The 15713-nt window shown below is 42.7% G+C and overlaps 1 protein-coding gene across 8 annotated transcripts in view; it reads right to left on the reverse strand.

Annotated features, from left to right (window-relative positions):
* Positions 1 to 2075: 2075 nt before the first annotated feature.
* Positions 2076 to 15713, reverse strand: part of KCNMA1 (potassium calcium-activated channel subfamily M alpha 1) — a 725872-nt gene continuing 712234 nt past the window's right edge. For 2 of the 8 annotated variants that reach the window (XM_059397886.1, XM_059397883.1), the window contains 4 exons: positions 15039 to 15157; positions 13182 to 13406; positions 10844 to 10872; positions 2076 to 3432 (listed from right to left, as the gene is read on the reverse strand). In XM_059397886.1, coding sequence (XP_059253869.1) covers positions 3281 to 3432; positions 10844 to 10872; positions 13182 to 13406; positions 15039 to 15157 — 525 coding nt within the window. In that variant the 3' untranslated portion in view covers positions 2076 to 3280. Of the gene's footprint in view, positions 3436 to 10843; positions 10873 to 13181; positions 13407 to 15038; positions 15158 to 15713 lie in introns of all 8 variants that reach the window. The other 6 variants (XM_059397885.1, XM_059397882.1, XM_059397890.1 and 3 more) reach the window with 3 other exon arrangements.

The following is a 15713-nucleotide window of genomic DNA, read 5'->3' on the forward strand; positions in this document are numbered from 1 at the left end:
TTTCAACATGAAAATAATCCCCAATTTTCTTATGCTTCCTCTTATGCTTTTATGTTTATGCTTTCTTAGGCTTTATCTCTTTTCCAACTTGAACCAAAGAGTTTTAATCCCCTGTTGTTTTAAGTCTTTAATTAAATTCTGTACAAAATACATCATAAGATGCCCCAACCTTTGAAAGGAAAGAGCTCTGGTGTTCCCCAACATGCCTTAGTCACAATCACTTATCTTTGAAGTCTTTTATATTAGTTCAAGGTGATATTTTGAAATGTAAAATTGCTTAAATGAAAGTAAAAGTTTTCTTAAGAAAGATGATGATGATGGTGATGATGTCTTTGTAAACAGGTGATTTCCACTTCTTAAATAGCCTCTTGGTGGATCTTTGATTCCCAAAGCACCCAAGAGACTTTAGTTTGGGTAAGGACTTTTGTGGAACCCTGAACTGGGATGGAAGATCATAGTCTTATAAGACAGATGGTACCAATGATGACCGTCATTGGTCTTAATTTAGTCAGAAAAATGGGAATGGTTCTGTCACGGTGGGGTTGAAAGATGACCTCTTCCTGGCCAGAAAGGTCAACACATTGAAACTAATCAGGAAGACCTAATATTGGATTGGGCCCTTCAGTGGTCTTATAATCTTGTTTCTGTTCTTGTGTCACTTTGAACCTACCAGGCACCAGTTTTTGCCAAAGGAGCCACCAACCATTTTTGCATACTTCCTCAAGAAAACAAAAAAGCTCATTTTTATTTTCTGTATCAGAACGAATTCTTACTGAATTTATCAAAAGCAAAACAACATGAGCTTGCTACTTTACCGTAGAAGAAAATAGATTCCTGCCAGTTAGGTTTTGGGGCAGCCCTTTGCTATAGGAAGCCATTTTAGCCATTTTGGTCAAAAGGAAAAAAAAAAGTTTTCTTTCAGCAATACTTGAATGGAAAGAAAAGGAAAGGGGAAGAAAGAGAAAAGCAAAGCAAAGGAGTTTAAATCCAAATCTCTAGCCAATCAGTTCTTGGAGTTTTCACTTGTGTTTTCAGAGTGACTTGGTGTGGAGAGATGGGTTCGAGAAGCACAGGACACTGTTTCTTTAAGAGAAGGTCCTTTAGGTGGCCACCACTGCCTGCCAGAGGACACCAAACAGTTATGACAAATTCAGAGATGGTTATCAGGAGACAGCGTGAAGAAGAGCCCACCAGGGTTCATGAAGGAAAGAAGAGCGTGGGTTGGTGGGAACATACCAAGGTGACCCCAATGCAAAATCATTATGTAGAAGAAGGCCTAGCTTTCAGGAAAGTTGTGAAATCCAAACAAGGGATTCACCCCCACAAACCTGTTTTACTTCTGTGGGAAACCAGGAAATGTTCATAAGCCCAGATATAGACTGCTGACGTCATTTTAGTCATTTTAGTAGACAAGTGATTGGTTATAAGTAGTTTTTTAACAATCCAATTGGACATACATTATATTCACGATACTTTTATAGAACTACTTCTACAAAATGTGACAACAGGGTAACCACAGTCTGACAAGTCACTTCAGGACAGCGCCTACAGGGCAGAAGCACGAGTACATGGGCTCTGCAGGGAGTAGACAGGGGCAGAAGCTCATTTTGCCTATACTGGTCATTGGAGTACTTAGTGGACATATGTTTTCATGGTGATTTCATTGCTTGGCTCTGATCTGAGTTGCACTAATATCCTAAGTACCACAGGGTCATGGCCTAAAGAATTAATGGAGGAGATACCGTGGGACTTTGGGGGGATATTTTGGTAAGTTTGGTTTCTTCAAGTGTCCACAGTTTACATTTTTAAGAAAAGAAAAATCACTATCACATCCATGCTTCTCCATAGATCCTGATGACTGTATAAAAGATTGATCATTTTGAAGTTGAAAGATTTGCTAAATCGTTTGGAACGTAACAGTTGCCGGGACGACTAGACACCAAGCATGCAAGCCACGGCAGAGCTCTGAGACTTGGTAATTGTGTCTGATGGCTAGAAAAATCTTTGAGCACAGTTGGAAGTGGCTGAGACATTTGATTTCATTGCCGGTCATTTTCAAAGGCCTTTTCTAACAGTCGGGATTGAGTGCATTCATTGCTTTCCTTTTGTCGTTATTATGTTTTACACCGTTGCAGCAAGTTTGTGTGTTTTGTCCCAACAACTAAAGGAAAGCCTGAAAAAATAAAATGAAATCTGGGCAAAAGTAGTCTCCTTGATCGTGAAAATGTTTCTGGCTTTTAAACAAAAACTCATCAAAAAGAACGAACGTGTTATCATATCCTGTTGTGAAGTGAAACTATCCACTGGTGTTTACACACTTTCAGGCTAAAAGCTCTGAGACTTGGAGCGTGGGGAAAAAGTCCACCAAACCCTTCCAGAATTGAAATTCCTGTACTTGCGAGGGTGGTTTGGACATAGGAAATGGGAAGCATAACAGCATGGAGGAGTCCCCACCATTCACACAACAAACGGAGCAGTATCTGGTGTGTATCTAGTCCTCAAGGTCAATGTTCCAGGCGTGCCCACAACCCTCCTGGCATCGTTCATGGCCGGATCAACCTCATCTGGTAATTGTAGAAAAGCTGCAAGAAGGTCTTTCCTTCAAATATACGAACAAAGGGATGAGCAATACAGAATGAAAACTAAAGCTACAAAAATATGACTTTCAACTGAGAAAATAAATAAGTTTCCATTTATTAAGAGCTGGTGTCAGTGCGGCTAAGATACAACACCCATCCAGGAAATTCACCTGCCCCCTTTTTTGTCTTCTTTTATGAATTTACTAAAATACATGTTTACATCATTGGACAATTTGAAAATTGTTTTAGTAATCCATTGGCCTTCGTTACAATTAATTGTGGTGGTGACCATCATTCTCCTCAAAGGAAAAGAGAGAAAGAAGAGAAAGATGTATTAAGGAGTCTGGCCACTTACTCATGTTGATTTTGCATTGTTTAGATACAGGGAAGATATTTGACAATGAAAAAAAGAAAAGAAAAAATATATTTCTTTCTAATAAATAAAAATAATTTAAAATGCTAGAGGCTATACATGACTATTTTAGTATGTTCATTTATAAATGAAATCATTTTCTTTTCCAAAATACATGGAAGCAATATTCAAGGCAGACAAAGAGAAGATCTGTCTACTTTATTTTTCTTGCATTTCTCGCTTATCCTAACGTCTCCACCAGTGATTCAGCATGTAAGAGGAAGAAAAGTCACGTCACCATTTATGAAGTTTGTCAGGCTTTAAAAAAATAGTTCTGGTCTCCTGGGAGTCAACATTCATCTTCAACTTCTCTGATTGGTGGAATCAAGCTGCTTGTGGATTTATATTGGTTGATCTGGTTAGCCATGTGGGTACTCATGGGCTTGATTTGAATGTTTCTGGGATAGGCATTATCCGGTTCATCTGTAAACCATTTCTTTTCTGCTAAAGAGCAAAACGGATAGAGAACAAGAAGGAGAAATGAGAAGCTTAATTAGTCCTAGGGTAAAGCCTTTGGAAAGTTCATTGAAAAAAAATGCAAAACTGTAATCGATAGAAGCTGACAGTGAGTAGTTGCTAAGAGATAGTGCAGTGTAGGGAGAAACCCAGAACATGGGACACCTCTGCTGCCTGTGGCAAGTGATGAACAATGCACCCTTGGGATGTAGGGGCACCATGGGTGGACCTCTGAGCATGAGGAGGGGTTGGAAGAGGAGCTCCAGCAATGTTCTCCGGGATTCTTTTAGTGGTCTGGAAAGCTTTGGTGGCAAGGAGATGCTGAATACATCAAATATTGGGCATGAACATTGTGCCTGAGGAAAAATTTGTGTGTTCACTGATTTGAGGGGAACATAAAGGACATTGTCCCTGACCGAGAGCCAGTGATCTAGCATCTTAGGCAGGATCTCAGCCTGTACCTGACTTTGTTACAGACATACTTCAAGTTATAGCTCAATACACCATTCTTCTTATTTTATTCTTTTTCTTTCTGTCTCTCTCTCTCTCTCTCTCTTTTTTTTTTTTTTACCCTCCAGTTTTGAGGGTCTTAAAGTAAGCCCACAGATTGTGCTGGGCAATGAGACTAAACATCAGAATAGCAATCAAAGTTTGAAGAGGATTTTGAGATGGCTTTTATTTCATGAAAGAAAACTCTATGTTGGTATAAAGTTGGGGAAGGAATTCCTAGTGGCAGTATCTTAACCGACTATAATAACCCAAGCTGTTGACAAGGGAGCTTGACCAAGTCTTGGCATTTCATTTCCACTCTAAATACAGAGATGGCTGAGAGAAGGCTGAGTCAGAGCGATTGGAGGACTGGGCGGCGTGGGGGGTGGTTTGTGCCAGTGGTGGGGGGTGCGCTGCGGGGGGTAGGGTGGACAAGAAAATGGCCTAGCATCCTCTCGGCATTTCGGTGCTGTTTTACACAGCTCGGCCTCACCCCTGCCTTTTTTTTTTTTTTTTTTTTTTTTTTTTTGTAGGATTGAAACTTTCTGGATAACTGACCCTGTGTTCAGACATGAAGACACTGGGCAAATAGGACATTCTAATTTGGGACTCCTGTTTGTGGCTTAGGAAAAGAAAAGAAAAAGGGGAAAAGCTTTCAGGCACACCCACGGCTCTAGAGACAATGGCCTCATTGCTGCCTATCAGAACCAGTCACAACAGCCTGGTCAGGGGGCCCGGACTGATCTGTTAACCAAAATCGCTCAGCTGGCTGGATAGAAGAGTGCGTGGAGGTACACGCGCATGTGTGTTTTTACGTCTGTACGTCTGTCTGTCTGATAGCCTAATGATCTATAAATTCAACACCTGCCGTCAGCTCACAGCCGCTCTGCTGCTTTCTGCTGGATGCGTCCTCTCTCCCGCTGTGTCAAGTCTGAGCCCTCCGTGTAAACACTGTCGCGGGAGCTGGGGTGTGCCTCCGGGAGAGCCTGCTCACTACCCTTTGTTCCACAGCTCAGTTAACCCTCAGGAAACTACCTTCTCTCCCATCATTCTCTGCTCCCCTTTCTCCTGCTCTGGCCCTCTCACCTATTATAATTAAGTTCACTTTGATTTGAACAGATTGGACGATAGGAATTCATAATGCTACATCCTCACAGTGAAACTAACTGATTAAGTGCTTTAAATTATTCCCCCTGACAGAATGATAAAGTTACAATCTGTTCTGAGATGATCTACAGCTTGCCAGACTCCTACAGCTTCTTTCTACATTCATTTATCTTTTTGTCAAGCAGAGTTTTTTTTTTTTTTTCCTAAGCTTCAATTCCATAGATCTTTTAAAGTCATCAGCACATCTGAATTATTAATGAGGCTTTAGAGGCAAGGTTCCTGATGGACTGGTTAAAAAAGGTTGTATAGAAATCCAGGACTGTGTACACATCAAAATAATTTCAGCTCCATTTAAAAAACCATTTAGTTCAAGTGTGACATAGATGAACCATTATGCATTTGTGGAAACCAATTTTTTGTGATCTACGATTAAACTAACCTTTCAGAGAGGAGTAGAGTGTGATGGTTATCATGTTTTAAAAGCATTGCCAGGCCGCTGAAACAGTTTCAAACTCCGACTTTTTCCAATGGTTTATGTGTAAAGATGGTTTTCAGAAAAGCAGAACCGGGAGTCTGTGCTGTTTGCCTGAGCTGCCCTTGGTTTTGGCTGTGCCACTGCGGGGACTGATTGTGCAAAGGGATTTAGTGCGAGGCTGGACATGCCAGGTTGGAAAGGAAACTGAACTCTGCTGATGGAAACGAGTAGGTCTTTTGGGCGAAAGACCTAAGACAGCTGCAATTTGCTGAAATTTTTACAACTGCTGCAGAGAATAATTGTTCAGAATTTAGTCTTTACAGTTCAATTCAAAGTTGGCATTTTGACCTTTTGCAGCAGAGAGAATATCAATTTCTTTCTGCTGTCAGTAAGAAAGAGAGCATTATTTCCCCGTTTAAGCTTCATTCTCTCTTTCCTTCTACACTTCTTGCCATGGGAGAAAATCTATGCAGAGTAGCCCCTGTGTTTTGGCCATTCAGCTTCCACACGAGAAGGAGTTATGTTCTGGCACATCCTGGTAATGAGTCGAGGTTTTCATTATGCCTGAGAAACGGGCTTTTTAATTTGGGTGCCTTATGAGATATAAATATGTATGTTGTTGGAGACTTGTTTGGATAGGATGTTGAGGAAATTGAAATATACCAATGCTCTGAGCATCCTAGTAAAATATCCAGGGGCAGAGGTATTTTATGAAGAGATTCTTCCCAAAGGGCATCAGAGGAACACACACTTTAATGATCCTTACTCATCTGCTTCAACAGAGAGTGCTTCAAGTAGGACTGTGACACTTGGGTTTATTGAATCTTGCCCTCCAAAAAGAGACTGTGCCCGAGGAAGGCTACAACATTGGCCAGGAGGAAGAATACTCAGGGAAGGGATTCAAGTAGGTACTGAATATGTACTCTTGGTCCAGGATAAATCCAAATCCCTGAGCTTATCTCCTCTCCCTGCCTTATCCCACAGGCCAGAAAGATTTCTGGGAGCTTCATTTTTGTCCCTGAGATGGGAAGGGCGACAGATCTGGCTGTGATGGCCTCCTCCCTCCACAGAAAAACAGCCCCATTTGTTAACAAGCCTCTTTTGAGGCTGCTGACATCATCACGGCAAGGGTCGTGTGTGACCTGCCCAGATCAGCGATGGGAGGCGTGGCAGTCTCTGAAAATGAGCTAGTCATACGAGATACAACCCAGACACTGACTGCAGAGAGATGATTCTAGAAGAACTGGCACTGTGGTCGGGAGACGGCATCTATGGAGACCAGCTGGCCCATGAGATACACACCAAGGATTGGCGGGGAGGCATGAGCTAGGGAGATGTCCTGGAGCAGGAAGGTAAGGTCAAAGGGATCTGGGGTCTCACACGGGAGTTGCTTGGCTCCAAGCAAGTCACTGTGTAACTGAGCTCAGTTACAGCTTCTCTTCTATAAAAAGGACCTGTGATCAGATCTTCCTAACGCTGTTGTCTAGATGAAAGGGGCTAGTGCTGGTGCACCACTTAGCACAGGTCCAGGTGCCTGGTAAGTAAGTGTGTGCTCTTGAGCGTCTGTTAGTAATGGCAGCCGCCATGACGGCAGAGGGGCAGAGTTCATAGGCCAGTTTTCAATGCCATTCTGCCGCTTTGTGGCTGGATGACTTTGAACAAATCTGTCCTACAGATTCCTTTGAACAGAGAGGTGAACTGCGTGTACATCTGAGCTTGTGTGAGGATCGAGTGAGTTACTGCCTGTAAACTGCTTAGCAGAGTCTGGCACTGAGTGAGCACTAAGGTGTTAGCTTGTCCTGTGAGGTTAGCAGTAACGTGAGTATTCTCAGTACTAAAGGGCTCCCGTGACGATGGGTGGTCCTTTTCCGTGTGGCCGCAAATGAGCTGGGGGAAGAGATCTAAAGGTCATAAACTGGAGGGTTGGCCTGCAGAACGGGGCTTTTGGCAGTAGAGACGACAGAGGAAGATTTGCTTGGGTTATCTTCGTTTGGAAGGAAATGAGAGGAAGGAGTGACCCAGTGTTCTTTCTGGTGAGTCTAGGGTTGCTACCCTGCCATAGGACCTGCATCCTTAAAACACTGGTTTTGTACTCAACAGGTGCCCTGCCCCACCTACAAGCCATCTGTGTCTCCCATTGCTACTTCCATCATGGAGATAGAAGGGTCCACAGTAAGAGCTACAACTTCCTCAAGCCACGAAGAGCCTAGAGGAGTGGGCTGTGGGAGGTAAGAGCCCCAGACCTGGGCTGCCCTGACTGCTTGGGTACCTGCAAGCAGAGAAACAGGCTGGGCTGTGAATACTGAGCCTCTTTGCTGGCTCCGTGGGTTGTCAGTTCTGTGGGATTTCGCTTTTTCACATAACTGCTCCCCAGAGAAGAATGCATGAAAGGAGAGACGATAATACAGCAGAGGTATTTGGAATAATTGGTCCTCTTCCTGCTGTACCACAAGCTGAGGTTCAGAAAGGGCTTAAAAGGAAAAGGTTCCATGTGGATAGAGACAACAGCTGAGCACGGTAAGCCCTAACCAGGAGCTGAAGCCTTCAAAGGTAATGCTGGACGGGTTCACAGCTCACTTTGCCAGGAGGAAGGCTGGCACGTGCCCTCTGCCCCTCATACCCCAAGGCCCTCAGGGGATCCCACCCATGCCTACTGCCCTCTTCCCTCTTTGTGGGCAAAGTATGGCTATTTCATAGAAATGAAAACCATCCCTACCATAATTCTATTTGCCTCTTTTAACTAAAGTCTAACGCTGCCATTCGCTGGGCAGAGCAGACTGCCTGCTCTGGCCTTTTTCTGGGGCCTTTGTGCAGCTGACACCCCATAGACAGACTCTTCACTCTTCCCTTTCCGGTGGCAGGGGACCATTCCCTCTCCCCTCCCTATGCAATAGATGTGCGATCTGGTGGGAGACAGGCAAGCAGTTTAGTGACAGGTGCCCACAGCTTATTCTGCATCACCCTTTTATGACAAAGCAGGGATGGGCTGAAGAAGCTGAGTGAGACACTGATTTTTACCCTGTCTTGACTTCCATGGGCCCCGAAGTTTCTATACGCTCCTCTTTATCCTTCAGGAGCCTGTTGCTATAGGAACCTGACAGGTTGATTTAATTGTCTCTATTGGGATGCAGACACCTTTAGGCTTTCCCCATGCTGAAGAAGAGCCAGTCAAAGGTTTTACTGGTCATCTGAGATCTTGACAATGCTGGCAGGAGGCAAAGGCAGTACCTCTGTCTCATTGTACTTATAAAGCTATTCTCCCTTTCAGCTATGAGCCCAGCTCCAGAAAGTGCCAACAGCACAGAACATCAGGAAGCACCCAGGGGGCATTCATATATATATATGAATATATATATATATATATATTTTTTTTTTTAAATAAGTCTAGGGAGTAAAGATAACTGATAACTTGATGAAAGGCCTGAAAATATTTAAGACTAATTTATTTTAACATATTTACTGGGCATTTATATGAAGGGTCTGGGTTACAACCTGTAATATTCATACAGAATTTGAAACTTCTCCCAGTTGTGGTAGAACTGTCTATAGAAGGGTCCAGATTTCTCTTTATCCATTTGAACTGGCTTCAGGAAGGACCCTGGACAGGAGTCCTTAGAGATGTTGATGATTTTATGATCATCTGAGTGAGGGCTGAGGCTGAGAGCTTCAGCACACCTCGTGGTCTACTCACTTATTTAAGGTTCAGCCCTGTCAAAGCCTAAAGCAAATTGGACTGAATGGTTTATAAATTGCTTCTCTTGTAGAAGGGTACAGATAATTGAGTTTCTAGCTGTTGGTCTTTTTAAATGCATATACTTTCTCTTCAAATAATTCTTTCCCTTTCTACCTTTACCCCTTTCTTCCTTCCTTCCTTCCTTTTTTCTTTCTTTTTTCTTTCTTTCTTTCTCCTTCCTTCCTTCTTTCCTTCCTCCCTTTCCCTCCCTGTGTGTCTCTTTTTTCTTTCTCTTTTCTCTTCTCCTTCCTTCTTCCCTCCCTTCCTCCCTTCTTTCCTCCATCTTTTCTTTCTTTTCCTTTCTTTTTTTCTTTCTTTCTCTTACTTCCTCTCTTTCTATGCCATCCGTATTCTTTCCTTTTCTTTTTTTCATGGGGAGCAAGAAGGGGCGAGACACAGTATGAGAACTTGTGTGCTTCCCTTCTAAAAGAACCTGAAAGGGGAATGAGGCAGTTTGGAGTCACATGGAAAACAACGGAGGAGACTCTTGGTTCTAGTGAGGGAAAGTACAACAGAGTCGTTTCAGCTAATAGAAGAGAGGTCACAGTGATACCTATTCATCATTGAATGTATCATTAGCCACACACTACAGTCAACTCTCAATTGTGTGCCCAAAGTCCCGGGAAAATTCCAAAGTTTCATCTTATGTCACATTCCATTCCGGTCACAACATCATCTCATCAGAGCTGCTAACAGATTGTATATAAAATGCATTTTGGAATTACTGCCCTCTATCTGCCCAATCCCTTGTTGGGATGAAGCAAATGCCAGAAAGGCAGGTGGCAGGAGAGACTTGGATAATGCAGGGCCTGAGCCGTGAGGCCCCGGATAACTGGGCATGCTCTGTGAGCTGATACACACAACTGAGCAGTTTTCATTTGAGGGCCTACTAACCACACATAAAGGAGACCAATGCTTTTGTCACTAATAAACCTCTGGTCTAAATTAAAAGGAGGATAAAATATGAACCGAGAAGCAGGTTGGCCAAATGGAATAGCTGCAAATGTTTTCCAGCAAAGTTTATCACCTGGCATCGTACTTGGATTTAGCAGGTCTTGCCAAGATAGACACAGAGATGTGGACAGACCGATGGGGGGCTGGGTTGGGGTGGTGGTAATGGGGGGGAAGTGGAGGAAGCTGGGTTTCTTGATGGGAAAATGCTTTTGGACTTGGAGCAAGGTACCAAGGTGGGCAGGGAGGCCACGTGCAGATTTAAAGGCAAGCCAGATGGAGAGAAGTTCCCCCCAAATTACCCAACCCCAAAAACCAAGAACACCAAAACAAACTCTAAGGGGTCTAGCAGTAGCAGCAGCATAGCCTCATCGCGCTGAGCAATTTAGAAAGTGGAGGAAGAAGGAGAAATAGGGAAGGAAGAGGAGGGGAGAGGGAGGGGGGAAAAAATAAAAAGCAAAACAAACTAAATAAAACCACAAACAGAACAATATAAATAAAAATAAACAAACCAATAACAGAATAAAATTTGTAACTCCTTTTTTTTTTTTTTTAATTTCACAAAAGTTTTCACAAGGACAACGTTATAGAAGAAAACCCCCAGCAGTGGCTAGGTCATGCAGAACCATTAATTGTCATACCTTGGCCCATTCTATTCATCCTTGTTGCACTTTAGAGAGAGAAGTAAGCTATGTGAGTTTTACAATGCTTTTAAACTGTCATATTTCCTGTTGAGCACTTTAACTGGCACATTCTTATAGTTATAAATGTTCTATGGGCACAACTTTATAACCTCCTTTGCAAAGAATGCATGAAAAGCTCTTCAGGATCCCAAACTGGGGTATGTATATGGGTGTGTATATATATACACACATATATGTGTATATATGTGTGTATAGATATATATATAGAGAGATATATAGAGTTCTATATAAAAAGATAGCTATACATAATATAGAAATCCATGTATATAGGGAAAAAATAATTTGAAAAAAATTCTTCCACTCATAGGGCTTTTTAACATCCATGTATGCAATTTTGCCCCACCCCATTCCTGGTCTGAATACTGCACTGCCCTGTCTTTGGTATGGGGGCAGAGGTTCAGACTGAGCCTCACCATTTTGTCAGTAAAAGTGCTTGTCAATTCACACAGCAAGCAAATCTCCAAAGCTATCATGCTTGGGGGGAGAGGGGGTCCAAAATCTAAACTCAAAGCATTCACCATAAAAACACCTTTTTAGAGATGGTACAGGTGTGACATTTCTCTCCTCCCCTCCACCCCTATTCTGCTCTATGGAATTTTTTTTTTTTTTTTTTAAAGTAGACATTTCAAATCGGTATACACCAGGCCAGGGCCAGTCCACACATACATGAATTCAGTTCCAGTGGAGGTGACCGATTTGAAAGAACTACCGCCCTGTCCAAAGCCTGATTTGCATGCATACAGCATCCAACAACTCTATATTGAAAAGGGGATTTTTCTCCCTTTCCTCTCATGCTTACTAACTTAAAAAAAAAAAGGAAGGAAAGAAGGAAAACAAAAGAAAAAAAAATTATACCAAAATGTGTGTTTGGCTCACTGTTGCACACTTCTCCCCTACCTCGTGACGACAAGGAGCAGCTCACTGCTGTTGCCGTCATTTGCCTGCCTAAGTGAATCGGCCGTGTTCAAGAAACTGGGGAGGGGTTTTCCCACTAGCTCCTTGCTTTGGGACAGTCAGCACCATGCAGCTGGGCCAACCGTCCGAGGTGGTGGCTAGCTTTTGTCTTTGTTGAGTCAACTGTGGCTCGATTCCCCCTACCTGCTGATTTATTTAGCATGTCAGCTCCTAGAAAAACATGATCTGCCGCTGGGTTTATCTTCCTCACGCTCTACCGCGGCCCCAGCCCTTGCTCCTACCTGGCATCGGGGCCCTAGCTAATCAAACAAAGGGGAGTAAAAAGGTCCCCTGAGAATGCATGGAAAAATACTCGCTCTTTCCTGAGCATTATTTATTCTGTACATAAGGTAAGTAATTCACCTTTTTAAAGATGTAAAAGTCCCAGGAAGGCAGTTTTTAATGACTTACATCTGATATTTATGATACATATGGCTTTTCATCCCAAATGTCAAAAGTGAAAGAAAAAAAAAATAGCTAGTCATATGGCATAAGGAGACAGAATAACAATTTAATACGCAATCAAACCTCTGTTCACTTAAATTAAATGACTAGAATTTGATACAGCCACTAATGGGATACTATTCTTTCCTCCACAGTAAGGGCAGAAACGTTCACACGAACTCCCAGAGGAAGTGAGCTCTGGGACAAAAAGGCCTTGGTGAGTAAAAAATCTTGGATGTTCTCTTATAAAAGCAGGTGCTTAATAATCATCTACACAAATGGCGAAAGCCTTTTAAATGCTTTGCTAGACTTCAGTCCAGAGAGTGGAAACAATCGATATGTTTTTGTTGCTGTTTTGGTTGCTCCTTTCAAATAAATGTGTATGTATATATTACTGCATGTGTATTACAAAAAAAAAAAAAAAAAGGAAGGAAGGAAAACAACAAAATCAAAACCCGAAGCACCCTGATAATCCTGATAAATCAGAACAAACTTTTCTTCTACATTGACTAAACTTGCTTTGCATAACTGACATCGATCACAGTGGCTCTCCCCTACTCTGCGAACCGCTTCCTGCAGTGAGCTGTTTATGTCTGGAGCATGCCTTTCGGTTATTTCTCCCCTAGAATCATAAATAACTTTTGGTCCTTCTGCTTATTTGCTGTTGTGCTCAAGGGTTTTATGGTGGTGAAATAAAAATGACAACCACATGCACACTATCATACATATGCAAATATGTGTAAAAAAAAGGGGGGACTACAGGGGAAAAGGGGGAAAGTTACTGTTGGAAACACCCACTGGGGAAATGAGTGGCAGATACAGTTTCACACACGGTGGCAGTGGCTACACATATCAGAGGCGCTCTTCCTGCACGTACTTCTGTTTGTCTCGGGACTCCCGGGACTTGGGTCGGTTCTGTCGGTTTGCCGTGGACGGGATGGAGTGCACGGAGGAACTCTTCTTGCTGGAGGACTGGGACGAGTGGGAGGAATGGGAGAGGCTGGCCCGGGACTGGCCGGCGTTGTGGTCGAACTGCATCAAGCAGAAGATCAGGTCTGTCGGCACGAGCTCAAACTCGTACGGGGGGTTGGTGATGACATACCTGCATGGGAGAGCAGAGGGGTCAGGGCAGGAGGATAACTGGGCGCATAGTTCACCCCCCTCTGAACCAAGAGACTCCTCGGGTCTTGAAGAGCATCTGGAGGATGGGCTTCTAGCTGGTCCAAGGCCTTCAACATTGTCTTCCAAGCTGAACTAAACCTTCCTCTCTTTGGCTCGGGGCAGGAGGCCCATACGAGGTCTGGCAGAGATGCTGAATTAGTGCCTATGACAGGAGAACCAAACTGTGCTTCCTACGATCCATGTGCCCCTTCCAATTCAATATCAAGTTCAGGTCTGATTCTGAGTGGCCCAAATGCATTGCAGCTTTTGTTCAGACACACACACAGGATCCAAAAAAAAAAAAAAAAATACTGTTTTCTCTATAGTATTACACCTCAAAGTGGATCCTCAAGCCAGACATACCAAGGAGTCTCACTTCTGGCTGTATACTATAATCTTTATATGTTAAAAAAATTATCTTTTCAATCCAGAGCAATTAAATCAGAGAACTCAGAATATTTTTAAAAAGCACCCCTGGTGATTCTTTTTTTTTTTTTTTAAGATTTTATTTATTTATTTGTCAGAGAGAGGGAGAGTGAGAAAGTAAGCACAAGCAGGCAGAGGGAGAAGCAGGCTCCTTGCTCAGCAGGGAGCCTGATGTGGGACTTGATCCTAGGACGTTGGGATCATGACCTGAGCTGAAGGCAGCTGCTTAACCAACTGAGCCACCCAGGCATCCCACCCCTGGTGATTCTAATGTGCAAGCAAAACTGGAAAATACTCATCTTACAGCATTGTTTCTGGAGGTGTATTATACAGACACACTGAGTTTGGTAATTCTATGACGTACTTTTAATTTAGGATCACTGTGAATTTACTTTAATGCAATTTAAAAAATATAAAGAATATAAAGAAAATATAAAGAATATAAAAAATAAAGAATTAAAAATATATAGAGCATACAAACTGTTATATTTTTCTGCTTAAATTGATAATACATAGTTTTCTTAAAATAAATACATAACAGTTTAAAAAGTCCATTAAGGGGCGCCTGGGTGGCTCAGTGGGTTAAAGCCTCTGCCTTCGGCTTAGGTCACGATCTCAGGGTCCTAGGATCTAGCCCTGCATCAGGCTCTCTGCTCAGCAGGGAGCCTGCTTCCTCCTCTCTCTCTCTCTGCCTGCCTCTCTGCCTACTTGTAATCTCTGTCTGTCAAATAAATAAATAAAATCTTTTAAAAAAAATAAATAAAAATTCCATTAAAAATATAGTCAGTAAAAATATAGGCATCAAAGATATGGCAGAGGAACCATCTACCTTAAACACTAGCAATATGAAGTATCTGTTAGGTACCAGCAGAATGATCCCAGTAGCTGGAGTTTAGAGGAGATGCTCCTATTCAGGAACTAACCTATAAAACTTGATTTCTTCCCACAGTATCTTTACATCTGATATGAGTGATTAAAGAAAAAACCTCCCATAACCTTCAAACTCAGTGTTGGATGTAATGTGTACAGAGTCTGTTTCATACTCAGAGCACGTACACAGGTATTCATTGTCGTCATTGTTGGGGACAAGAGAAGGTATTTCTGTCTCTGCATTTGGGTTGGGAGAGCAGAGTAGAAATATACTCACCTCTTCGTGCATTGGCTGGGGGTGCTGAGGTGAGCATCTCTCAGCCGGTAAATTCCAAAACAAAGCATATTATATGTTTTCAGAGCTTTGCAGAACAGATCACCATAACAACCACCATCCTGGGAGAGAAGGAAAGAACAGAGAGAAACATTTTTATTTGTCTGAAAGCAGAAGTCCGGGGGGAACAGACCCTTTTCATGAAAGCTCGTGTTGGTGTCTCCTGAGTTGGAGGGTCTGTCCCAAGGGACCGAGGCTAAAGAAGTCATTGTGATTAACAGCTTACATCTAACACTGGTCATTTTTACAGATCAGATAATGATGGGGTTCTCTGCCAGTTCTCGCCAGTTTTCCATCTGTAGCAATGAGAGCCCTAAAGAGAGTGTGCCTCTCCCTCATTTGAAGTGAGGGTATAAAGCCTGAAGGTCTCAGATGTATGTTTGGCTGGGAAGAACCCAGCTCTGCGAAATGGTGATTATGTTTAGCCCCGGCTCAGCTGTAATCACTGTGATCTGACCGTGTTGTCAAAACGGCTCGAGTGATAATTAAAATCACTGCAAGGAGAAAAGACCCCACCAGGTACTATGGTGACAGACTCTTTCAGGGAAAGGACTGTGTGAAAAGCACAATTTACAGACCTCAGAGATGGCACTGGTGGTAGAGAATGTGTTTCCCCAG

The sequence above is a fragment of the Mustela nigripes genome, chromosome 4, assembly GCF_022355385.1.
Source record: "Mustela nigripes isolate SB6536 chromosome 4, MUSNIG.SB6536, whole genome shotgun sequence".
Taxonomy (NCBI): Eukaryota; Metazoa; Chordata; class Mammalia; order Carnivora; family Mustelidae; genus Mustela; species Mustela nigripes.